The 26,239-nt window shown below is 37.1% G+C and overlaps 1 protein-coding gene across 2 annotated transcripts in view; it reads left to right on the forward strand.

The window, feature by feature from the left end:
* The window catches only part of LOC125272377 (pseudouridine 5'-phosphatase), a 29,183-nt gene extending 3,245 nt beyond the window's left edge, over window positions 1-25,938 (forward strand). Inside the window, exon 4 of one of the 2 annotated variants that reach the window (XM_048197166.1) lies at window positions 24,049-25,938. In XM_048197166.1, coding sequence (XP_048053123.1) covers window positions 24,049-24,234 — 186 coding nt within the window. In that variant the 3' untranslated portion in view covers window positions 24,235-25,938. Of the gene's footprint in view, window positions 1-5,044; window positions 5,126-24,048 lie in introns of those variants that run through there. The other variant, XM_048197167.1, reaches the window with a different exon arrangement.
* Window positions 25,939-26,239: the final 301 nt, after the last annotated feature.

Raw genomic sequence — 26,239 nt, forward strand, 5'->3', positions numbered from 1 at the left:
AGTACAACTGCACCATAATATGTGATACTGCTTTTATGAACTATAAAGAATTTAAATATTGAGTAACTTGTATTTTAGACACCAGTTAATATGTTTTTCCCCTTCTGAAAAAAAAGGAAGAAAATAATAAATAAATAAATAAGTAATAAGTAAGTAAGTAAGTAAGTAAGTAAGTAAGTAAGTAAGTAAGTAAGTAAGTAAGTTCCAAAGGCATGCAACCAGCTTTGCATGGCCACATGACCAATAAAATTAAAGGACTAACTGTTGCTTAATATCTCTAAAATTAATTAGTAAAGTAGTCAAATTTGTTGGCCTTTGTTTGACATCACCCTAAGCTATGTGTGTACTGTGTATTTTAAACAAAGGCAAACATATTTCCTCTGTTTACAGTTGCAATTGTTTCAAATCAGTGGATGATGCTCCTTCCTTCCTTCGTCAGCAACAAATTGCATATAAGACTTTAAACCCAACTGTGAGATAAGAGCATAAGCAAACCATTGAACCCCCAGTTTTTTTCTTGGTCAGACATACCAAAGTGATAGAAATTTGTGAACACTATGAAACTGAATGTTTGAGTTCTCCATCCCATGCATGCCTTGTAGATGGTAGTATTAAAATGCAAATTATAGTGTCATTAATTCGTTCGTAAATCTGTATGACGAGATGAACTGTTTAAAGCCGCTTGTCTGTTCGTAAGTAGCAAGCTGCTCATTTTCTTCTTTAATTACCATACATGAAGCTTGCTAACAAAGTCTAGGAAATAATCAACCACAAATGGGTATTAACTAGATGCATGTTTCATTTTGTTCTGCCATGCAACCCTTCTCTGGAAAATGGTATAAATAAGCATTGAAAGAAGAGAAGAGAGTGCCAGGATGGAGATACAGGACTATGAATTGACTTGTTTTTGTCCTTGAGGGACTGATATTCACTCCTTCAGGAAGGAGTTTTTTTTTCCTTTTTTCTGTTCTTGGATCAACTTCCTCTAGCACAATAATGCCCTTAATAAGGGAGTGAATGAGGACCTGAGCTCAAAATGGAAAACACAGAGGGCGTACTTGAAAACTATTTATATCTTAGGCATCTGCCTGTTTATATTATATGTGCTGCAGAAGTATTCATGTTGTTCTCTGTGATAATTATTATTAAAGCACAAAAGGGCCATTTGTAATAAAAAAATGGGGAAACTATTCAGCAATTTAAACAGCTTTAGTACGAGTCTCAATTCTCATATTACTTCCCTGCCCCAACCACCAATCCTCACAACACTACAGTAAATGATTGGGCAATAACACAAAATTACAGTAATTGTTATCAAACCTTCTTTTTATATATATATATATATATATATATATATATATATATATATATATATATATATATATATATATATATTATTTATTTTTTTTGGAATTGATTAGTTTGATTCAAGGCTTTTTGATGTTTTGGTTTGAATCAAGGTTCTTTATTGAAGAACTTTTGTTGTTCCTGTGGTGTAAATGAATTGGAAACACCACTGATTTACTCTTTCATATCACTTTCCATGGCTTTCCAAATATAATTGGTTCACAATTCAGGAATTTTCTGTGGGACACCTGCTATTTCAGATGGAAACCTAGGTGGATGTGAGCTTGAAAAGTACTGATTTAAACTGTGTATCAGCTTCACTTACCATTGTTAGGAGTATAATGATTCATTTGTTGTTGATGCATTGATTAAAATATGCAGTCTGACAGGATCAGAAGCATAAATCCTCCAATATGACTGAATCACAACCAGAAAAACCCCAAAACAATACAAATGGCATGTGAGTGAACAGTGCTGAATAATTGTTGGGGAGTTTTGTTTTCAAAGTTTTTTTTATACACTATATTGCCAAAATGTTTTGGGACGCCTTCCTTTACGTGCACATGAACTTTAATGACATCCCATTCTTAATCCGTAGGGTTTAATATGGAGTTGGCCCACCCTTTGCAGCTATAACAGTCTCGACTCTTCTGGGAAGGCTTTCCACAAGGTTTAGGAGTGTGTTTATGGGAATTTTGACCATTCTTCTAGAAGCGCATTTGTGAGGTCATGCAGTGAAGTTGGCGGGAAGGCCTGGCTCCCAGTCTCCGATCTAATTCATCCCAAAGGTGTTCTGTTGGGTTGAGGTCAGGTCTCTGTGCAGGCCAGTCAAGTTCCTCCACACCAAACTCACTCATCCATGTCTTTATGGACCTTGCTTTGTGCACTGGTGCGCAGTCATGTTGGAACAGGAAGGGGCCATCCCCAAACTGTTTCCACAAAGTTGGGAGCATGAAATTGCCAAACCCAGACTCGTCCATCGGATTGCCAGACGGAGAAGCGTGATTGGTCACTCCAGAGAACATGTCTCCACTGCTCTAGAGTCCAGTGGCGCTGAGCTTTACACCACTGCATCCGACGCTTTGCATTGCACTTGGTGATGTAAGGCTTGGATGCAGCTGCTCGACCATGGAAACCCATTCCATGAAGCTCTCTACACACTGTTCTTGAGCTAATCTGAAGGCCACACAAAGTTTGGAGGTCTGTAGCTATTGACTCTGCAGAAAGTTGGCAACTTCTGCGCACTGTACGCCTCAGCATGCGCTGACCCCGCTTTGTGATTTTACGTGGCCTACCACTTCGTGGTTGAGTTGCTGTTGTTCCCAATTGCTTCCACTTGTTATGATACCACTAACAGTTGACCATGGAATATTTAGTAGTGAGGAAATTTCACGAATGGACTTTATTGCACAGGTGGCCACCTATCATGGTATCACGCTTGAATTCACTGAGCTCCTGAGAGCAACCCATTCTTTCATAAATGTTTGTAGAAGCAGTCCGCATGCCTAGGTGCTTGATTGTATACACCTGATTTTAATACGTTTTGCTATATATATATATATATATATATATATATATATATATATATATATATATATATATATATATACACAAGGAACAAGGTCTCTAATATCCACCAGCTCTGTGATGTCATCATGGAGGAGTGGAAAAGGACTCTAATGGCAACCTGTGAAGCTCTGGTGAACTCCATGCCCATGGGTTAAGGCAGTGCTGGGAAATAAAGGTGGCCACACAAAATATTGACACTTAAAAAAATATATATATATATCCATACGGTGTCCGTTCTCCGTACGTCACCAGTTCAGTTAGCTGGATTTGATTGATAGCGATTTGGCATGATCTTGGATTGTTTGGTTATTCGACATTCATCCTGTCATAGCAACAGGTCCATAAGCTCAAACCTGTTCGGGAACAGGCTTATTTCACATAAACAGGATTGGATGACATCTTTTTAAGTAGATGTGATGCTTAAAGTCTGTCCCAGCCACTGCTACTTTCTTGCTAGTGTACCCAAATGTGAACCAGGGACAGTAATATTGATTTAAAAACAAATTAGCAAATAATATTATAATGTTGTGTAGTCTATCATAATATAGACACAGCTAGTTTTACTCGTAGAGAGATTTATTTGTGAGGTAACACATCATGTACAGTCTATGCAGTGCGTGGATTAATTTGAACCACGACAGCTATTATGGGAGTGTCTTGATGCAGCGCAGGAGATTCAGATAACTTGATCTTGACCCTTAAGAAACATGAATTAATGCTGTCACATAACAAATCTGATTCAAAGGTAAAATTAAATGAATTGTTAATTACAACATTGAAATGAAAATGTAAAGCCTGTACAAATAGCCTAGAAATTGTGATTATCGCCTAAATATTTGGGAATCATGTTAAAAAACAGTGCACATTTCATTTATCTATTATTTATCTATTTATCTATTTTCTAACTTTTAAGTCGTTTTGGTTGCCTGGCTGTTTTCTTTATAAAGGTCCAGAAATTCGTCAAGTTGTTCGTCAGGTGTCTTTTTAATTATAAGATGTCACTAAGTTGCCATCTTGACGCCAACCAATCGCTGCATTGCTGATCGTGGTTTTGAGTATTGATACATCTGCCCTTTTCAGGGAACACAAGAACGTGTAGTAATCTTAAACAATTTAATCCAGATATTTTAATCCAATCCGCAAATTCGTTTGAAGAACCATCACGATTAGATCTGGCATCTGTCATATCATCTCGGATGTATTAAGTGAGGAACGAAGAACAGACCCCTGGTGAAAGTTGGCTCCTCAGTCTGATAACAATACAGTCGGCTTCAAACAAATTAACGCACTCTGCCGACACAGACGCTGCAGGGACACAAAGATAACCGTGTGCTAAGTGAAGTTTCTTTCAGCGCTTTGTGTTTTCTGTTCTTAAACCAGTCTCCCTCTATGTAACTTAAAGGAAGCATGTGTCTTGAGATCAATTTGCTGTCAGATTCTTGGCTTGCTCAGGGGTACAGCTGCACTGAATGCAGTGATGCATTCTTTCCTCAATTGACTGGTCAATACCGATAGTTTGTTTTTTGAATTTCATGTGATTGTGGTGGTAATATTATGATAAATCATTTTCATTCGAAAATGTTTACACACAACTTGTCGATTCATTTGATCAAAAGGAATTCCATTTTGTACAATTATTTACAATTATTTTAGTAATTCCAAACTTCGCTGCGCCTAGATGCAGGCGATAACATTCAGTGATCAAATACAATCTTGTTTACGCTTAGGATTTATCATGGATTCAAAATGTTGCAAAATTCAAATAGTGTTTTTTTAAATAATTAATTATAAATAATAATAAATAATTAGTGTTTTTAATCTGTAATAATTATTACAGGTGGAATATTCAACTATTCGTACACACCCCTAATTTGTTCACCCTCATATTGTTCTAAACTGGTATAAATTGGTTTCTTCTGTGGAATAAAAAGACATTTAGATATTATTATTATTATTATTATTATTATTATTATTATTATTATTATTATTATTTTGTCAGTACAATGGAACTTGATGGCATCCAACATAGCTTTAGTTGAAATGTTCTTTAAAATAGGAGAGGATGACATAGAGATGAGTAAATGATGACAGATTTTTAATTTAACATTCCGCCCTTTGGTTTTTATAGAGTCAAGAACCATCAAAAGCCAGAGATGAAGTAGATCATTTTCATGAGAGGGTATATTTACAGTAGCACAAGTTACCTGAGAACTGTGTAAGTGACACCAATGATCTTTCTTTCTTTCTTTCTTTCTTTCTTTCTTTCTTTAAATAAAGAGCAAATATTGTATATAGAGTAATGGCATTTACTGATTTGGTATAATGACAAACCTATCCAAAATACTCCCTGTGTATACTGGAAGTATAATACTGCCCACAAGTCACTTTTTAATTGTTTTCAGATGAGATGTTTCCTGACATTAAAAAAAAAAAGGGAAAAAAAGTAAATATATAAATAATCCATGGTTTAGCTATTCTGCAGCATCATTGAGCATGAGCCAGTGTCATAGTCCACTGTCAGTCAGGGTCACCAGAGACGTGGCACTGAAATACAGATGCAGTGCTCCACTGCCATTGAGTTACAATGCAACTGTTTGTTGTAGAGGTCCCATGAGACAGAACTCAAATCTGTGAAGGACACCATGGCCTTGTTTTCAATACTGTAATGTCTTCTCAAAGAAACGCTTAAAAACCAGTTAATTTGTCGTCATTTTTTTAATCCATAACATTTTTTGTAATCGCATACATTGTTTGAATTGAATTCAGCCTATATTCTGAAATGTAGACTACTTTTGGTGCAATAAATTAATAAAGTCTGAATTAGTTTGGTATTTTTAATTATTTATTATTTATTTATTTTTCTAAAGATACATTAGTAACATTAGTAACACTATGGATGCATTTTTAAAAAGTTGCTAAAGCAACTGTTTAGTGTATCTTATCAAATAGGATCATTTTGAATTTTTGAATCAGATTGGAAAATTGTGAATCAAATTTATTTCTTTTAAACCCTAGGATTTACACTCCTACCATTTACCCATTTTTTTTCCTCTGGCATATTTGCTTTTTCCCCTCTCTGGTTAGCGAGCCATAATTTTAGCATCACAGTTTCTCAGTTGAATAGAGATCAGTTTGGCCATTTTAGTACCTTATTTTCCAAAAATGTGTTTGTTTTGCTGAAAGTTTCTTCCAAGCATAATAGGACAGTTCACCCAAAAATACAAATTATGTATTTAATCATTCTTATGTCATTCCAAACCTATATGACTTTATTCTATGCAACAAAGTCTCAACATGAAGATGAGTAAATGATAGCAGAAGGTCAGTTTTGGTGAACAAAATCTCAGCTGACCATACCATTTGTTTTCTTTTTAGCTAGATCACTAAACATAGCTCTTTGTTCAGTAACAGTTTTGTGCCACACACTCATACCAGCCAGTGTTATGTCCAGAGCTCTCAATATATTCCACTGGCACACCTAAATACACATTCTCAATAGGCCTATAAGTTTTTGTTTGTTTGTTTGTTTGTTTGTTTGTTTGTTGTTGTTTTTTAAGCAATGTAACTTTCTGTTCTTGACAAGCGATAAAGCACACTTTAGTTTTCCTTTTCATGATCATATTGACGATTGTCTGATTTTAGCTAGTTGCTCATCAAGACTTGGTTCTCAATCACCTTCAGAGGTTACTCCTGAAAATAAATCTGCAGAAAAGTGTGTTTTTGCCAAGGCAAAAGACTCCTTTCCTGGATCAATTCGGAGCAGGATGACTGATCCAAGAAGGCCTGCATTGCAGATTACTTGGTCTCTGCTGGGCCTGCTCCATATGAGACCATTTCTGTGGCACATACATTGAAAAATAAGTTAATGGCAGACTTTATAGACTTGAATTACTTCTAAACCTGCAGGTCTGCCATATTGTGGTGAGGACTGATAATATGCCTGTGGTCTTATATCTGAATCACCTAGGTGGGATACGTTCTCGCCCCATGCCTCGGTAGAGTGGTGCATTCTGGTTAGGTCACAAAATAAGATTTTGTCTCAGTTCATCTCTCAGGGAGTTTGAATCATGAAACAAACCATCTTTTTAGGCACAGGCTCAGGTCCAGGGAATGGAGGTTGGACCCTTGGGTTGTCAACCTAATTTAGCAGAAGTTGGTCAAAGCGGAGGTGGACTTGTTTGCATACAGTGTAGATGACACAATGTCCCCTCTCATGTTCTCTGTTCCCCCTGTGCCTCTGGAAATAGATGCTTTGCCGCAGGTGTGGTCTAAGGCCAGGATGCTATTCTTCAGGAGAGCTTACTTCCAGCTGTTCTTTTGGAGATTTTGAGGAGGCAAGGTCTCATGTGTGGTTTTCGAATCTGGTCTCTCCTCTGGAGAAACCTCCCTGAAGAATCTTGGCCATGGCAGACCATCTCTCTCAGGTTTGGTGCTTGTGATGGCACCCCTCTCCAGGGATTTGGAGACTCCGAACCTCTGAATACTGAACAGGCACTTTGATGGATACAGGCCTTTCATCTGATATTGCTGAGACCACCATGAATTCTCCTCTATGAGACATCTCTATGCTTTGAAGTGGTCCTTATATTCTGGTGTAGACAACACAGAGAGGATCTTGCTTTTTTTTTTTGGCTTTGTCTGTGAGCCCTTGATGTTTTGATTTTGCTCCCGGTCTAGTTATGGTTTTGCTGAGACCAAGACTTGGCTATCTTCCCAAGGTGTCTTCTTCATTGTTTCACCTGCAGGGTGTTGTTTTGTAGTCTTTCTCTCCTTCTTCATTTAAATTCAGGAGATAGATATGATGCATACAACTGGTATTGTTAGAGCTTTGAGAATTTACATGAACTGTACAAGGCGGTAGCGTAAATCTAAACAATTTAAGTTTTTGCATGTTGGCTGTGTTAATGCATCTTTCTTCTCCCCTGACCCTAATTCCAGAGAGAAGTTATGCTAGTAGGTGATGTCAAGTGACTAATTGAATAATTAATTCATCAATTAAACAAAAATCACTACTTTGTGCTGCTCAAAGAGGTGCAATTGTTGATTTTGATAGCTTTTGTTTAAAGCTATTTTTGCAAAAATTAAATGAAATATCTGAATCTGAATATCATGAATGTTCTGATTACCTGCAGACTCATGATTTGGCTATCACACCATGCCTGCATTCTGAACAAGAAAACTTGCTTGTGTGATATGGCTTGCAGTGCCCATATTATACTTGCCTTCCTGGCATAAGTGAAGACAAAATCAAAATTGTTCTACAGTGCTTGAGAAATCACAGTAGAGTACTCAATCTCTGAGAATTATTAAACATTGCATTCCTTATCCTTATCTGTTAGAATAGCTTCATCGGTCCCAGATAAACTTAGCTAGATGATTAATATCAACAGCTTTATCCTTCGTTGTGTGATTTTTCCCAAACACATAGAGGAGAGAAGCCCTTGCAGTCTTTGCTGAGAAATGTCTAGCATGCCATCCCTTCTTGATGAGTGAAGGAACTTTTCTGAAAGGTCCATCGTCCAGTCAGCTGGGTCTTAAATTGATTAAAACTGCCATCTCTCCCGATAAGATATGAAAGTGCTGCTGAGAGGGAATCAGCAGAGTGATCAAGGGAATAAGAAATGATGCTGCATCACACGCCTACCTTGAAGTGAACTGTGTGCTCCAACTTTTGGCCTGTTTGTGTGCGTATATAAAAGAGAAAGAGGAGATGAAACAACAGTGGAAGAAGATGAGCATTCAGAATGAGGAAGGATCCAAAAGACTAAAAGACAAAGGAAAAGTGTGTGTGACCATTCAGCACTTGGAATGCTTGTAGCATCACTGCTTCTTTGTATGCACCATGAATTTCTTGTCCTTTTCAAAATGGCTGCAAGAAAAAAAAAAAAAAAGAAAGAAAAAAAACAAACATACTATTGTACTACCGTCGAGGCATGGACTCCACTAGACCCCTGAAGGTGTGCTGTGATATCTGCACCAAGATGTTAGCAGCAGATCCTTTAAGTCCTGTAAGTTGCGAGGTGGAGCCTCCATGGATCGGACTTGTTTGTTCAACATCACACTGATGCTCAATTGCATTAACATCTGGGGAATTTGGAGGCCAAGTCAACACCTCAAACTCGTTGTTGTGCTCCTCAAACCATTCCTGAATCGTTTTTGCCTTCGCCGGCTTGCCTTCTTCCCATAGTGTTACCTGGTACCATGTGTTCTCCAGGTAAGCACTGCACATGCACCTGGCCATACACGTGATGTAAAAGAAAACATGATTCATCAGACCAGGCCACTATCTTCCATTGCTTTCGGCGGTGGACAGGGGTCATCACGGGCACCCTGACTGGTCTGCAGCTATGCAGCCCCATACGCAACAAACTGCTATGCATTGTGTATTCTGACACCTTTCTATCAGAACCAGCATTAACTTCTTGAGCAATTTGAGTTACAGTAGCTCGTCTGATGGATTGGACCACACGGGCCAGCCTTCACTCCCCAAATGTATCAGTGAGCCTTAGCCACCCATGACCCTGTCGCCGGTTCAACACTGTTCCTTCCTTGGACCACTTTTGATAGATACTGACGACTGCAGACCAGGAACACCCCACAAGAGCTGCAGTTTTGTAGATTCTCTGACCCAGTCATATAGCCATCACAATTTGATCATGCAGGTTTTGAATGAAATGAGGCTGAGTAAATCATGACAGATTTTTATTTTTATTTTTTTATTTTTTTTGGGATGAGCTACCCATTTAACAGTTTTAATATGCATTTAAATGATGACTGATTAATTATACGCCATGTATTTTTACACTAAATGAAATGTCCTTGGGGCAAAGTGAAAAAGCTCAAGAAGAAATGCCAGAGTGGCACCTCTTTGTTAAGGCAATTGCTGGTGATAATGTAGCTGTCGTTTCAGGAGGTCAGCGGTTCAGGAGTTAGTCTTGAATTATCTTTCAACCTTTAAAAGCTGTGAAAAGATATTGAAATTCAAAGAACTAGCATCATTACTTTGTGCTATCATCTCGTGTGGAAGCTTGCAAAGGTGAAAACTCTCTGAAACATTCTGCTGATTTAAAACATTATATCTGTGATCAAAGCTCAAGGGCATAGCAGGTAACAAAAGTTACCAGAACCAAACCAATGTGATTTATGTCGTTTCAGAACACTGACATCTGAGCAAGGGTCTGGGTATCAATGAGAAAAATATTCCAAGCATGGATGTCTGTCTGTGATTGCGGACTGTTCATCAGCCTGCACCAGAATGCTTTCAATAATATATGTGGGTTCCTGCTCTTCAAAGGGAACCTCAGATCAAAAATTAATCCCTCTCCATTGTGCATGCATTGGCCTTGGACATGGTCAATATATAGTTTCCCTTTGAAAAAAACACACGTTTTGCTTTGGTGTTTAGATCTTTTTTTTTTCTCACTATCGAACTCAATAAGTCTCAAGCGCATGAAAACACATGTATTTCCCATAGCAAGATGAGCGGACCCAAAGATCACCACATGATAAGGGCCATTAATCAGCTAAACCTTTTAAAGTTCATGCTAGCTAAGAGCAGATTAGCATTAGAGGGTGACTTTAAAGACGACTCTCTGATCTCCATCCATTACATGCACGTGGTGATGTGAGGAAGGCCAGCATGACATGAATACTGAGTAGTCTTTCCAGAGGCATGGAAGCCCTCTCATGCATGTGAGTAATGTATGTATGTCCAGTCATCTGTCTCCATTGTGACCAAAGGCAAGGAAGTGGACCACCTCTTTCTAGAAGAGTCAGGCATTTTGCTTCCCTCAGTGCTGAGCAGTGCACTGAAGGAAGTGGAGCTTTATAAAAGGTGGGTTCAGTCTCATGACTTAGACTAATGAAACATAGAGGAACTGAAGTTCATGTTCTTGTGTGAACATGAGGGAAGTCACATTCTGCCATCATCTGTCATAATGACAAAGAAAGATGAGAATGTTTTTTTTTTTTTTTTTTTTAATAATGGAATCCATTATACACAGATTTTTTTTTCTTTGTATTGGATTTAAACTTTGTAAGTTTGTAAGGTACTAGATAATTAAGGATCTGCATAGTTTCAAAGCTGACTAGTTGGTGGGTTGTCTCAATGACTAGTCAATTAGTCTTAATAAACCTCTGTATAATTGGCCTAATTTCTTTGGCAACATTTACATAAGTTTCACTCTGGCATAAAAAGGTTAAATGACTTCAGTGGACCACTCAAAGGGGTAGGCACAAAATTTGCTATAAAGGAACACTTCAGTACACTACATTATCATATGTTTACTTAAAATGTTTTCATGTTTTTACCCAAAACAATGTCGTGTGAGCATTATTGAGTGCTAAACAATGTATGTTTCATTCATACTGGAAGCCAAAGAGTGCCCTCACGCAGAAAGTCCAAATATGTCTCACAAAAGTAATATAACTTATGAGACGTTCCAGGAAATCCCTTATATGGACAAAGGCATCCAGCTATGAGCTATTGCTGTGGCTGAATTAAAAGACTATAGAAATGCTTTGACTTATTAAATATGAAGACAATAAACACACGATTGAGGCAAATTATGATTTATCTGTATTCTTCAAGCCATCTCAGGTATTTTCATAAAAAATAAAGTATATTTATTTTGAGGTAAAAGTATTTGATCTCATTTGATCTCATTTACATGATGGAGGTGGCGTTTAGCTGGTTTTGCATCTGAACTCTTCATATATATATATATATATATATATATATATATATATATATATATATATATATGTATATGTGTGTGTGTGTGTGTGTATATATTTGTGTATATATGTGTGTATATATGTATATATGTGTGTGTTTTTGTTGTTGTTTGGCAGTCTTTGCTGCCACTTATTTGACCTTTTTTTTGTTTTTTTGTTTTTTACAGTGAAGGTGCTTGATCATAATAATTAAGGAAATACCTTTAAAATAACAGTGTTTTTCTGCAAAATATTTTTATTTATTTATTTTTTTTTAACAGCGTGGTGGAAAAATGCTTTCTTCAGTTTAGAAATCATGCATACATAGCAATTTTATTGCAATTTCAATTAATTGCACAGCCGTAGTCCTATTTGTTTTATATGTGAGCAGTTAGAGCTGTCAGAGTGTGACCTAAATGTTTGACACTGTCAGAACATTGTTGAAGACTAAGAGTCATTGTCAAGACTATTAATTCGCCATTGCTGAACATGTCACAATCAAAGACAAAAATCATGGCCAAAATTGTACAGTGTGCATTTTGATTTGATCAGTCTCACTAATTGACTATTCAGTTGTATGATTACTAGTTGGCCATCGTGATCCACCTCTAATTAGAACAAATTTAAATAAAAAAGTTTAAAGTTCAATTTTAAAATTATTGAGCTAAGAATGGAAAGAAAAAAAAATGTGTGTTGAATTGTACACATTGCAAATTGTGTTGCTTACAGATAAATCTTGAGTCAGTAATATAGCATTTTAGTGTGTGCTATAAAGTGTGTCACACAGATACTGGGATCTTTCTTAACCAAGCAGTGCTTCACAATCCCTCTTAGCACTTTATCAACCCACAGCTTTGTGCAGAGTGGAGACTGTGCCGAGTTCAAGACCTCATGAAGAGTGTGAGTGGGCTGAAGAAGTGGAGTGTGTGTAAGTTTATTGAGGTGCTTTGCTGTATCGATCACCCGCCCAAGTCCCTCTGAAGAACATGCCAACTGGGTGTTGAGAAATGCAATTTAAGATTAGGTCAAATATATCATCCGACGACAGGCCCCAGTTGTTCGCTGAATCCCTTGAAATATGTAGAGATATGTCTATGGAGAAATTAAGTTAGCGCTTTTAGAATAGACTTTGTCATCAAGCACAGAACTTGTGAAAGCCGATTTAAACTGTCGTCTATAACAACAAAAATGCTGACCAAGATGCCTTTCCGACCTCAGAGGGTTCTATTAAAAATGATTTTTCATATTTGGTAGAAAAGGCCATTTGAGTCAGAGGCAGTGATGGGTGAAGATTGCATTTATTCAATGATGTTTAAGTTTTACAGTGAAACAGTAGCCACTGTGTTTTGGTCGTTCTGACCAAATAAAATGCTCTGTGTCAAGTGTGGGTGTTATCAGGCTGCTTTCTCTCCATTACATGTCATCTCGGTTTGGGCCAGCCATAGGCCCACTGATCATTTAGAAAATGCTGTCAGCAATCTGTCAAAGACCTGACAGAACTTTAACAACCTTCTTTACTGGCACACATGTTTACAAGTCCCTATAGTCACATGGCATTTGTACAGTCATCAGACTCACATGCTTACATGCTTGATGAGCACATGCTTCTCTCTCCTGTTGTTGTCATCTCTGCCATGTCATGTCTGAGGTTTGGCTCTATATCAGAGCAGATGGACTTGGGCTAATGACCACAGCCTTATGAAATTAGAGCCGAGCCATTCAATTTTGTTTACTTGCCATGTGCATTGTTTGGCTTGACTCTTGGGCATACTACATTATAGCCCCTCCCCTCCGGACTTAGGGGCCCAATGGGAAACCTCTTGCACTCATGCGTTCATTAAAATATTCCATACATTTATCCATCCATCCGTCCATTAAAATATTCCGTCCATACATCCTTCCATTAAAGCTTTATATTAAATGCAAATAAATGCTGTTTCCACAAAAAAAAAAGTGTTTTCAACAATGCTAATACAAAATGTTTCTTAAGCAACAAATTAGCACATTAGAATGTTTTTTTAAGGACCATTTGTCACTGAAGACTGAAGTAATGGCTGCTGAAAATGCAGCTTTAATAGAAAATAGAAAATATTATTTGTAATATTACTGTTTTTACTGTATGTTTGAGCCTTGGTGAGCATAGAAGACTTCTTTCAAAGACATTTAAAAATCTTACTGACCTAAACTTTTGAACAGTACAGTATATACAGTGTGGAAGATGTATTTTCTTGTCGTTATTTTCTGATATACACCTTTTTTTTTTTTAAATTGCAGTCAGTTTAGACTGAAAATAGGACTGTAGTTTCAGTAGGCTGGCTCTGAGTGCTAAGTTGTAGAGGATGCAGCGTACTATGGCAGTCTGCTGTATGTTGCAGAGAGTGTACAACATCATTCCACTGCTATCTAGGCACCAACATCTGCTCTTTAACTCCCTGAGGTCTGAAAACGCGCCGGCGCGTTTTGCAGGTTTTTTTTTCACATTGCAGCAAAACAGACTTAAAATACTCCGTCATTTTTTGTCATAGAGACATAAGTAATATATCAATTGAAACTATAGAATATCTTCTTTTATTTGTATACACTCAGAGTAAAAACAAAATGTTGTGCTTTTTGCAAAATAAAGAAAACTAAAATGATGCATGATCTGTCCTCTCCCTCTGAACAAAGTCCAATCTGATAGTTCTCAGAAAATGAACTGTAACTTAGTGAATACTAATCACAAAAAAAATAGACTTATGTCTAAAGACACGTTGAAATGTCAGGTTTTAAATCATGTAAGTCATATCGAAAACAAAAATTTTGTGTTTATGTAATCTGTATGAAAATAGACATGTCAGAAGTCTGTGATTCAGCTCATTATCCGCTAATGCGGCCACACCCACGGAGCCAGCGCTATTCAGAGACAAATTATGAGTCAATACAGGCATACATCATCTCAAACATGTATTTATTGTCTTGAAAAGTTTTTATCTGTATGTAAAAGCCATGGTTAGCGACCTCTGGAAGACATGCCGTTAGTTCCTGATATGTCCTCTTCTTCTTTAGAATAATTTGTGGACTAAATGTGCACAGAGAGCGCCCTCCGGCTGCAAGTATGAATTGAAAACACCATTCTGAAATGTCCTCTTCTTCTTTAGAATAATTTGTGGACTAAAGGTGTACAGAGCGCCCTCCGGCTGCAAGTATGAATTGAAAACACCAGCGCTCATAGTGATGACAATAAATATAGAATAAATATAATTCCTCTGTATAAAAGATTGACATAAACATATGAGAATCCATCAATATTTCTCCAAATGTGAATGCTTTTAAACTAAAAACCTATATTCAGACTCTTTGCATCACAGAAATACATTATATTTTAAAGAATATAATAGAATACCATTATTTTAAATTGAGCTGAGACATGATTACAGAGGGTTTTTTTACAGCCTACCTGACTGAAAGGCCTCATTATTATGCAGCACCATTAGAGGTTCTTTATGCGATTCTTTTGTCTTCTCAGGTGTAAATGACCCATTATTCATGATGATTCACGCCTCCACGCATACTGTGTTTCTTGACAAAAAGTGTCTTACAAAAACTAAATCAATATATTGTTTTATAAGAACAAGTAGGCATTATAATTTTTACATAATTTTGAAGCAAAAACTCTAGCCTACAACCTCCAATACCCAGAAGTCTTGTAAACACAGATTTAATATATATTTTTGGCCTTATTTCAGTGACTTAAGTTTTTTGTTTTTTCAATAACCACACATAAACGTTATTCCTTCAAAAACACAAACATGTGCATACATGTTCCTCACATATTATGGTAGCCTAGTTTGTGCTGAATACAGTGTAATGACACCTTTGTCATTAATATGTTTATGAACAACTGAAAAAAGCACAAATGTCAGGGCATGTCAAAACTTCTCCAGGCCCCAAATCAGCCTCAGACTCCAGAGGGTTAAAATTTCAAAAGTACTCTCATCTGGATATGTGCCCAATTTTAATGCTTTTCACCATCATTTGATCCTCATGTGATGACTGATACCATGATTAAATAATTGGAAACAAACATCGCTCTTAAATAAAATAGAGGAAAGCAGGTGGTAATTGACCAGTGTTAACTGAGCCAGGCAAATAACACTAAGTTTTGTGAATAATGCACAATGTGTAATGAGCTTAATTTGCATAGAAAAGAGACATGTTTGTGCTAAAAAGAATGATGGTGACTTGATTTAAACACTCAATGCTTTTAACAAAATGTAAAACTGGATTGTGAGTGGTTAGTGAAAAAAGACGCAGGTATTTGAAATGATCCAAAACAAACATCAAAATCAACACAAAATGGGTCACTGAGCACAAAATTAAGGTTCTGTCCCCTGACCTGAATCATTTAGAAAACTCAAGAGGAGAGTGTATTAACATGGACTTGGGAATTTGAAGGAACTGTAGAGATTCTGTATGGAGGAATGGTTTCTGATCTTTTGTCAGGTGTTCTCCAAACACATCAGATATTATAGGAGAAGCTGTTATCTTGGCAAAAGGAGGTTGCAAAAAGTATTGTAACAAAAAAAAAAAAGATTTTTCAGAGGCTTGTTCATATTTACCAAGGGTGCTAATAATTCTGACCACGACTGTATTCCTTCATGGCTGCATCATGCCATGCACATAGCACCTGTGTTGTGCTTCATAGGCATACTTCCCTCTGTGGGATCTCACAAGAATATGTAATTTAATAAGACTTTTTATAGTCTGTCAGTTTAATTTAAGTCTGCTCTGTGTGTGTTAGCTTGTGAATATGAAAAACATATCAGTTATGTGTCTTCATATAACACGTGATGTTAGTCACTGTGATGTTGCTTAGCCTAGATGGTCATCTGGCCCCTGACATTTCCCAGAGCACTGGACCGTAGATGGACTCCACTGTGTCAGGTCATCTTTGCATCATTCTAGAATTCATGTCTCTTCATTAAGTGTGGCACGCTTGTATATGCGTGCTAGAGATTTTTGGCCATCCTGTAGAAGTGCCACATATTATGTCTTATGTCACCTCTTGTTCATATCCCACCATGCTTTTATTTGAAATTAAACAAGTAGGCTAAACATCTGCCTGCTGGGATATCTCCGTTTACTAAATCTTTTTAATTTTTGTGTTATTTTTTATCTGTGGGAGGCAACTATTATTAGCAATAGCTTTGTTGTGAAAGGACCGCTCACAGTCCTTCCCAATCAATGTCCATTACTGTAATAACTCTTTGTGATGGTGAGTACAACGTCAACTCACATTAAACACAGTGAGATGTGAGTTGGCTGACATGTGCTGAGAGAGATCCAACAGTCCATAGTCCAACAGGTGTTTATAATTTATTGCCTTGGACATTTTAGTGATTTTTTTTTTCTTTCTGTTGTACAACAGCAGACATCAGTGCATCCTAAATGTTTTTTTTTTGTTTTTTTTGTTTTTTTGTTTAGTATGTAATTGGACCCTGATTTTTGTTTTGTGCTTCTGCGTTTGTTATTGTACTCAAGCTTGCAATCAAAAAGACATAACGCACACACACACACACACACACACACACACACACACACACACACACACACACACACACACACACACACACACACACACACACACACACACACACAAAAGCAAAAGGCAAAAAATTCTACTGTTGTTGACCAATCATTTTTGTAAAAAAATTGTAAAAATTCACAATGAGCAAATTGTCAGAAATGTTAGTTATTTTCATGTTCTCTATTAAAAATACCTTCAAAATGATGTATGATTCATTTGAATCCGACAAAAAATGGCAAAAGTCAATTTTGAGAAAAATCAAATGAAAGTTTTCTGAAGGTTCCAAAACTCCAAATATCCTAACAACAATACCTTGTGATCCATGGTAATAACACCAATTTTGCAACACACCAAGTCAAAACTGAATATCTATAGGAAGAAATATATATTTCAACTTTTCTTTCCATGATCCCACAATTGTTTGATTAACATTAATGAAACAGACAGCATGATATATTAAGACCTACTGTACCACACGGATATAATTATGTTACACATCAGGTGTTTTTCCCAATAGGTAACCAAACGTTCATTTAAGACATAACAGATCATGTTTGCGTGAATACTCGCCAAGACAGATATTTTGAAATATTGTAATTCAGTGTATATATGCGTTTATATCTATCAGGATCGCGCGCTGTCTGAAGCCCAAAGTATACTTCACTTTTTATGCATATGCGAGGGTCAGCGCACAGTGCACGTGACATGAATTTCACCATTAAAAGAGTATGTGCGTACTGTACACGCACCTCCGGATTTTTGTAACCTCGCGTACTTGTACGTGCAAGGTCGCACATGCACATTTAATTTTTTTTTTCAGTAATTAGTTTATCCACAAGGTAGATACCGTGCCCTGAGCGCATTGATTCACAAGGTAGTCAAAGAAAAACTGCATAAACAGAACAGACTAGGGTGATCAACTGTCCCGCATTTTGCAGAACAGTCCCGAAATTATAATACCACAGTAAGAAGTATAATAAAAACTGTGACTGGCATTTAAAAATCTATTTGTGCAGCCGTCATGATCTAGCTGTGAGAATATCCAACCAACGCAATCGTAGAGAGATGTTTTCCCGCTGATGACAATTGAGTGGACAGCGCAAAGGAATAAGTGCGGGCCTCTTCAAAGTCGGTAAACACAGCTACACCAGCAAGGATTTCATCTCACATGCTGGATAAGAACCCGAAGAGCTACTCAAAGCTGCCAAAATTGATGATTTAAAGCACATAATCATCCATCCTGATGCCAAATATTTCTAATGAACATGCGCCGATCTAATGGAAGCTCGAGCGGAAATGGTCAAGCACCTACGGAAAAACACGAGATATTCTCCATTCATTTTAACCAATGAAAAAAATGATTCAGACACATCAACTTTCAGACACGACATTCTTCTCATGTTAATGGTTAATTTAAGGCAGTTTCTATGGCATTATTATAATGACAAAAGTCGAGCACGCATTATTGTAATGCGGGAGCACATCAAATTCACAAGCAGGAATCTCTCCGCTCACAGGCGGATTCCCTTCTCGCACAAAACTGGATGTGCACTCTCTCTCGCACAGATATTACATGTGCATGCTCAAACTTTGTCCTCCTGCATGTGCACTCATGAATCTAGAATTGTTTTCTCTCCAGGATTTAATGTTGCTAGAAGCGCAACATTATAGTGTGGGCACCCACCGGCAGAAACCTGAATCGGCGCATATGCAAAGTTTGCCAACGAATGTAAATTAGTATTTACATAGCATAATATTAGTAAATTTATCTGTCTCACACATGTCCTGCACTGCCCCGCAAAATCACAAATCAATAGCCAGGTGGTCACCCTAGAACAGACCAGAATGCATGCAAGCTACAATGACCATGAAGGTCTACATAGACGAGAGATTGTGCGAAGAGGTTAGAAAGTACCCTCAGTTGTACAACTCTAGCATTAAAGCAGAACTAAGTAACTTTTTTTACCTTCATAAATAGTTTTCTAAGTCCTTACGATGGTTAATTGACTTGTAGTGGTGTGTTTGAGGCGAGCACTAACCCCTTCTGGCACGTCTACGCCAGAATACAGCAACTTGAGCTGCACCGACCCGAAACAATCTCGCCTCATGTTCACGTTCACGCGAGAGTGACAAAATGCTTTACGGTAATTCAAAAACAATGTATATATTATGTCTTTATAAGACAATTTCGAAAATTACCCACCTCCATCGAGTGTACTGTATTTGCAAATTACCCACCTCCTCTTTCTTGTACTGTATTTGCAAAACTACTGTGCTGGCGAGTGTTGTAGTCGTTGTAGTCCAGAGCTGCGCTTGGAGTATTTATGACAGTGTCATTCACTGAAGGAAACTGTAGGGGGAGCTTCGCAAATCTTGCTTAGTTCTGCTTTAAAGAATACAAAGATATTTACATGGGTTGTAAATCGTGGCTCAAAACTGCACATGCGTCGAATGCCTGTGTATGCGCATGAGTCAAATGAAATATGCTTTGCAAGGCTGTGTGTTCGTCTGTGCACGTACACTAGCGTACGCATAAAAAAAGAAGTATACCCAAGGGCTTGTGGCGTCTTTGTGCACACGTATCGGATCTGTCAGTCAGTGTGAGTGAGATTATTTTGTTTACATCAACAAGAGTTTGAAAATCAATTTCAATGGTTCAGATGGCTCATGCCATTGAGAATTTGCTATGTATATTCATGTTAGAATACAATTTAGAATGCTGCACTTTAAAACGATACCAAACTTGTGCTGAGCGGAAGTGTGAGTCATCGAGAAGTGAGCAGAGAAAAACTGCATTTTTCCTCGATAATGGAAAGGTACTCCTCTCAGAAAACATACAAATAAAGAAACTTTTAGATGTTTAATTGCTATTGGGAACATTGGGATCGCTAGATGAGGGATTAATGAAGTAATTTTTGTGAAAACCTCATTCGACCAAATTTTTTCTCTTTTTTTGCCTTTAGCTCGAAATTAGCCCATGCGCATTCTGACTCCTTTTGCCAGCACGGGTCATATATTTTACCTACAAAAACCTTTTTACTTACAGCTTTATTATGAAAGGTAAAATTATTTGTGTATGTATATAATAGGTGTTTTTGTGTTTTTGTTTTTGTTTTTTAGTAGTTTTTATACTGATAAACTGCTTATATGGACATGGATGTACTTGTGGTTGAGTGGGAGGAAGTACCACAACTGAGCGATTCATCCAAGATTCAGACTGATGGCTCCAGTGATCAGTAAAGTCTGATTCGCTAATCAATTTGACTGACTTATTAAAAAGTACAGCACCAATCAAGCATTATATTTGGCAGATGGACTGCACATTTTTGAGGACAGTGTAATACAATGTTGTCTTGTCTAGTTAAACTTAATACATATTACACATAAAAAATAGCTACATGTTTTTTTTTCTGTGCAGCTTCACTCCTGAATCACTCTGCAGAAAATGCTAGTAGACAGATTTGTGGAGGTGTATGATGGATGGTTTATGACGGAAAGGGTATACCTTGGATGGCATCACTCTTTAATGTTCTCTTTATTGTCAAACATTTTCTCTCATTTTTTGCTTATTTGCACTAAGTCAAAGTTTGGCTTCTGTTTTATTTATTTATCTGAGATTTTTTTTTTCCTCCTTCTGATGTTAATGTAATACTGCATGTATGCCTAAAAGCAGGATTTCAAATAAAACTGGCAACAAAAAAATCTACGTTCTAACATTCCCCATGGTCTGAGGTGAGAATCAAATGTAAAATGCTGATTCACTCTCTTAATTAGAGGCAGTCAGAGACAGTCGTCTCACCCTCTCATCCCCAGCTGTCTGCTCAAGTGACGTGTGAATCTTAAGCCTTCTCATACACTAGCTATGACTAATTACCGAATCTCTCTTGTGTTAGATGTCCTGGACCGTTTCTAATCCAACAAGATGCTTCACTTCAAATTGCTGACAGAGAAAAAGCCAGCATTTGTGCTATGCTTAGCTTTTGTACTCTAGCTTTTTTTTCTTTTTTTTTTTTTTTTTTTTTTATTTCCTTTATGTTCACAAAAATGCGAGCCTTGGTAATTATGGGTCATTTGCTGGGTTCTTTGCGTAATTAGGTTTAATTGTGCCCCGGTACAAGGGAATTAGCTAAGCTTTACTCTCTAAAGTGAGCCCCATGCTTCCGCTGGTCTTTGTGAGGCACTTTCACTCATCGCACAACTGGCTTAGTGACATCAGTCAATTAGGGCCATTCATGGAAACTCAAGTGCCTTTTTTTGTTATTTGTTCGTCTATTTGATGAGTGGACAAAAATGTTGAGTCTCTGTTCCTGAGGGTCAATTATATGTACTGAGTGGCTCTTAAGCAAACATTCTGACTCTCTGATGGCTTTTATGATTCTAGATAGACCAGCATGTGAGATAACATGCCTACTTGGTCGATTGCATGCAAATGCACGCTCACTGTTAGAGCATGTCAAAGGATAATACAAAGGATAATGTGTCTTTCTGTAAGTAAACATTGTGCATTTAATTATTGTGCATTTTTGTGTACATCTCATTTGCTGTCATTAAATTGTATTAGTTATCAACATTAAATTCGTAATTGGCCACCTTGATTTCTAGATATCAGGATCTGACGTTGACAAACGTCATGCCATGCTGCAGATTTTAACAGTATAAGAAAGAAAAACTGAAAAAAAACATATTTGACCTTTATGAGTATAATTTGATTAATTTATCCTTAAATTATAGTAGTAACACTAACAACATTTTATATATGCATTTTGCAACATTGCAACATGCAACATTTTTATAAAATTTCATCCAGATAATTTGTCATTTAGGGTATGTTCAAAGCATGCATCTTTTTATCAACAGGTACTTGATATCTGATTGGTGATATCAATGAAGGTTTCGTTCACTGTTAAAATTTTGACTGTTTCTGATATCAGATGGCCACTTTGTGTAACCAGGACAAAGTATACTTGCTTGAAAGCAATAAGGAGTCTTTATTCGTTATTCGTTTTCCAAGGGGGCAGACATGGCCTAATGGTTAGCGAGTCCGACGGGTAACCCAAAGGTTGCTGGTTCGTGCACCTGCAGGAAATAACTGAGGTGTGCTTGAGCAAGGCACCTAACCTAACCGCTGCCCACTGCTCCGGGTGTGTGTGTCCATGGTTTGCAGTGAGTAGTGAACATACACACACCCTGCTAACCCAAGTTATGTGTGCGTACTAAATACAGAGGACAAATTCTGAGTATGGGTTACCATACTTGTCCTTCATATGTTACTTTCCCCTTTCATTGTCAATGTTCTTCAAGTATATCTGCACCAAATGGGGAAAAAAGGGTATAGTGAAGAATGAAGCATCAGTGCAGACCATGAAGGAGGTCCAAGACTTTTAGGAAGACTTTTTGGCCCGCATTCCCATAAGGCCTTTTCAGCCCGCTGTGAAGAATTTTGAAGACCTTGTAAGAAATAGGAGGCCTTGAAGAAGAACAAGGGGCAAAGGAGTGAAACGCACCAGAAAAACAAAGAATGTCAAATCATCATAAATATCTAGATCAGATCTCAATTTTGTTCTGTTCACTTTCTTTACAGTACAGTCATTTCATTTTTTTAACATTCTGCTTTTACGTCTGCAAGAACTTATATGCCGATATGTCGGACTGTCATCATGATCTAGATCAGATCAGATTTTTCAAAGATCAGTTCTCATCAGCAGTATTGTAATTTAACATTTTAGTATTAACAACACTGTTATGTGTTCTCGTTTTTAAACTAATTCAACATTTACTAATGGTCTTGTATAATTATTAATTACGTGCTGTTATGGTCATTAAGACGGAATTTCAATTTTGTTGAGCACACCCTAAACGTACTCCAATACTGTGCATGTATATCAACAGCAAGAGCACATTTGTTTGTATTCTGTTGAATGATTTCATGAAAACTGGTAGCAAGTCAGCAAAAGCAATAGAGAATTGTAGTGCTCATCTGATAGAGCCGTCTGTGTGATCCATGACTTGACTGATAACAACCACAAGGACTGCTTAACAAAACTGTAACAAATTACAGCATCATTATAATATCTACTAACAAAATGAAAACTCCTGCTCAAGTATGTATGTGAGACATTACTGTTGTAAGCTGTGTCATATTGTGGTTTTTACAAATTGTCAGTGGCAAATGGTGACAGAGTAGAAGGATGATGGCTTGTGTGACATTGTCACATTGTGACATTGATATTTGGCTACTTTCTGCCCACAATGTGGTTCATTGAACTCGATTTTGTTGTGGTTTTGTTGATCTTGGATGCTATGAATGAATGACTGAGAGGACCAAAGGGAGAGATCTAGATCAAGAGACAGATTGCCTGACATTTAAACTTCTGAAAAGCACTTGACAGCAGCTGTCAAACTCTTTAACAAATCATCAAAGCTTTTATTCAAACCATAACCCTGATACATCCTTTGCCCTGTATAAAGTTGTCTGTATAAGAATAAGAAAATCATTACCGTCTCCGTAATATCCTCTAATATCCTACTAAGTAGTGGGGGAAGATGCCCCCCTTAAGAACAATGTGTATTAACTTTTATATTGTAACATATTTAGATATAAGTTTAGCATAAGTTTAGGATGATGATGATGCATTGGCCAGTGTATTATAAAGGGAAATCTTGCCCCGGGGGGGGGGGCATCTTGCCCTACCCTACCCTACCCTGTGTACTATTGCATTTCCAATATTTTATTTTTCCATCTCCTGCTTTTGGATCTTCTCTCTACACAGTTAGTCAGTATTCTGAGGGCAAATCTATTTGAACATTCATATGTTTTAATTGATTAGTCTTTTCTGGTTCTGCCTTCACAGTGTCTGGTTTTTGAAGATGCTCCAAATGGAGTAAAGGCGGGTCTGGCAGCTGGAATGCAGGTGGTGATGATCCCAGATGATAACCTGGACCGCAGCCTCACCCAGGAGGCCACCTTGCTGCTCAGAAGCATGGAAGAGTTCAGACCAGAACTCTTTGGTCTTCCAGCCTACCCACAAGGACAGTAATAATAGCAGTGATTTAAATTCCACTGTTATATCCTGTCAATTTAAAAAGAAAGAAAGAAAGAAAGAAAGAAAGAAAGAAAGAAAGAAACAGGCTGCAGTGTTAGCTCCTGCAATCAAAAACAGGAGAAACTAATCTCTACCATTATTTCTGTCAGCCATGGATTTGCTGTTCAGGGACAAAACAGAATACTGATTGTTTCGATTTTTTTTTTTTTTTTTTAGACCATCACAACTCTGAATCTATTTCCTTTGACCACCCGAATGACACAAAGACAAATTTTGATTATGCTGCTCAATTAGCCTCTGTCAAACCATTAGGCCATATTGACATTTTGCATTTCAACCAATTACAGGGTATCATTTTCTTTCTTTCTTTCTCTTTCTTTCTTTCTTTCTTTCTTTGAATGCAGTTGGTACTGTTTTGAGCGTTTGTGTCTCTGTGTATAAATCTCCAATTTGACGAAAGCTCACAACTTACCGGTCATGGTTTAAATTTACAGTAGGTGACGGTTTAACAATTCCGCTCGACCAGTCGTATTTTCTATTAGCGTTACCTTTCCTCCTTGCAGAGGTCTATTAAAATACCAAAGAGATTTTTGAGTTTGAACCATGTGGCGTAATCCAATAAAGGGATTCGAGAGCACAGTCGTCTTTCATCTTCTTCCAATGTCCGCCCTCACAGAGCTGGAGTTAGCATGTTCACTCACTTCAGTGCTGTCCAACATCTCAGAGAGTTCAAGCCTGTCTTCTTTCAGCCTTCCCCTCTGGTAAGAAGAAAAGGGTTTTTGCCAGAATCCACTTCGTCCTCCACATATGCCATGTCCTTTCATCCGTAAAGATGGGGTAATCTGGAAAGCTTTTCCTTTTTTAAGACTTTTCACTCTATGAAGGTCTTTTACATGTCATTTCACACCTGAAGAATCTAAGGCTCAGGGTGTGACAGGGGCATGTGCTCGTGTGTGAACACCAGTGTTAGAAATTAACTTTTTTATATATTAAAGAGAAATATTTCCTCAGGTGGAATTGATTTTCATGGGCATTTTTACCTCTATAACGTTTTTTTTTTTTTTTTTTTTATTATTATTTTTTCTTCCATATAAAACACAAAGTATTCTCCATTTGTCAAATACTCCAGTTGAATTCATACAAAAATGAAACCTGTCATCCATTTGTTAAATACTGCAGCTGAATTTTTAATTGAAATAAATTATCAATCAATCAACAATAAACACTCTACCAGAATGCATTTTAAATATTAATTTTAAATTTTAAATTATAATTTTCCGCTCCCTGTGTGAGATTATACAGCTCTTTACTCTCCAAACAGATCATTAAAAAGGCTTAGAACATAATATCACAAAATATACCAAATGTTAGCAGGCAGGTAAAAATTCACTGTTTTAAAAATTTGGGGCACTTTTGAACCAGATCCCTGGTTAACTTTTGTCCTTGGTACACATTTCTGCATGTATTGGAAGCACTTTTGTGTGCAGTGCATTCATTTAAATGTGTTGCCATGGAGAATATTTGTATGGCGTATCAGTAATTCCATTATGTTGGTGATTGTTTGATTGATTGAATGAGATTGAATAAATTTGAAGCAGGATTTGTTGTGCCAATTGTAAGCACACTGTATGTGTATACATATGTCTGTGTATTAAACTGTTACCTCCATTGTAATGAAGCACACAGTACTTGAATGAAGCACACTTTGTGTATTCTGTTTTTTTGTTGTTGTTGTTGTTGTTGTTGTTGTTGTTTTGTTTTTTCCTCTCTTTTGTAAATGTCTAGCTGAACAAATTAAATTACTTATCTAATTGATCCTTTGAGATTTTTATAACATATGACTCATGCACGTTGGAGTTTGACATATAAATCTGAGCTAAAAGAAGACAATCTTATATACAGTAACATTTTCTTTAACAGTCATTGCATGAATTAATTTAATGAGACAATCTTAAAAACACATTTTAAAGTATTAAAATGTGCTTTTCTAAATTTAAGG

This window comes from Megalobrama amblycephala, linkage group LG7 (genome assembly GCF_018812025.1).
Source record: "Megalobrama amblycephala isolate DHTTF-2021 linkage group LG7, ASM1881202v1, whole genome shotgun sequence".
Classification (NCBI taxonomy): Eukaryota; Metazoa; Chordata; class Actinopteri; order Cypriniformes; family Xenocyprididae; genus Megalobrama; species Megalobrama amblycephala.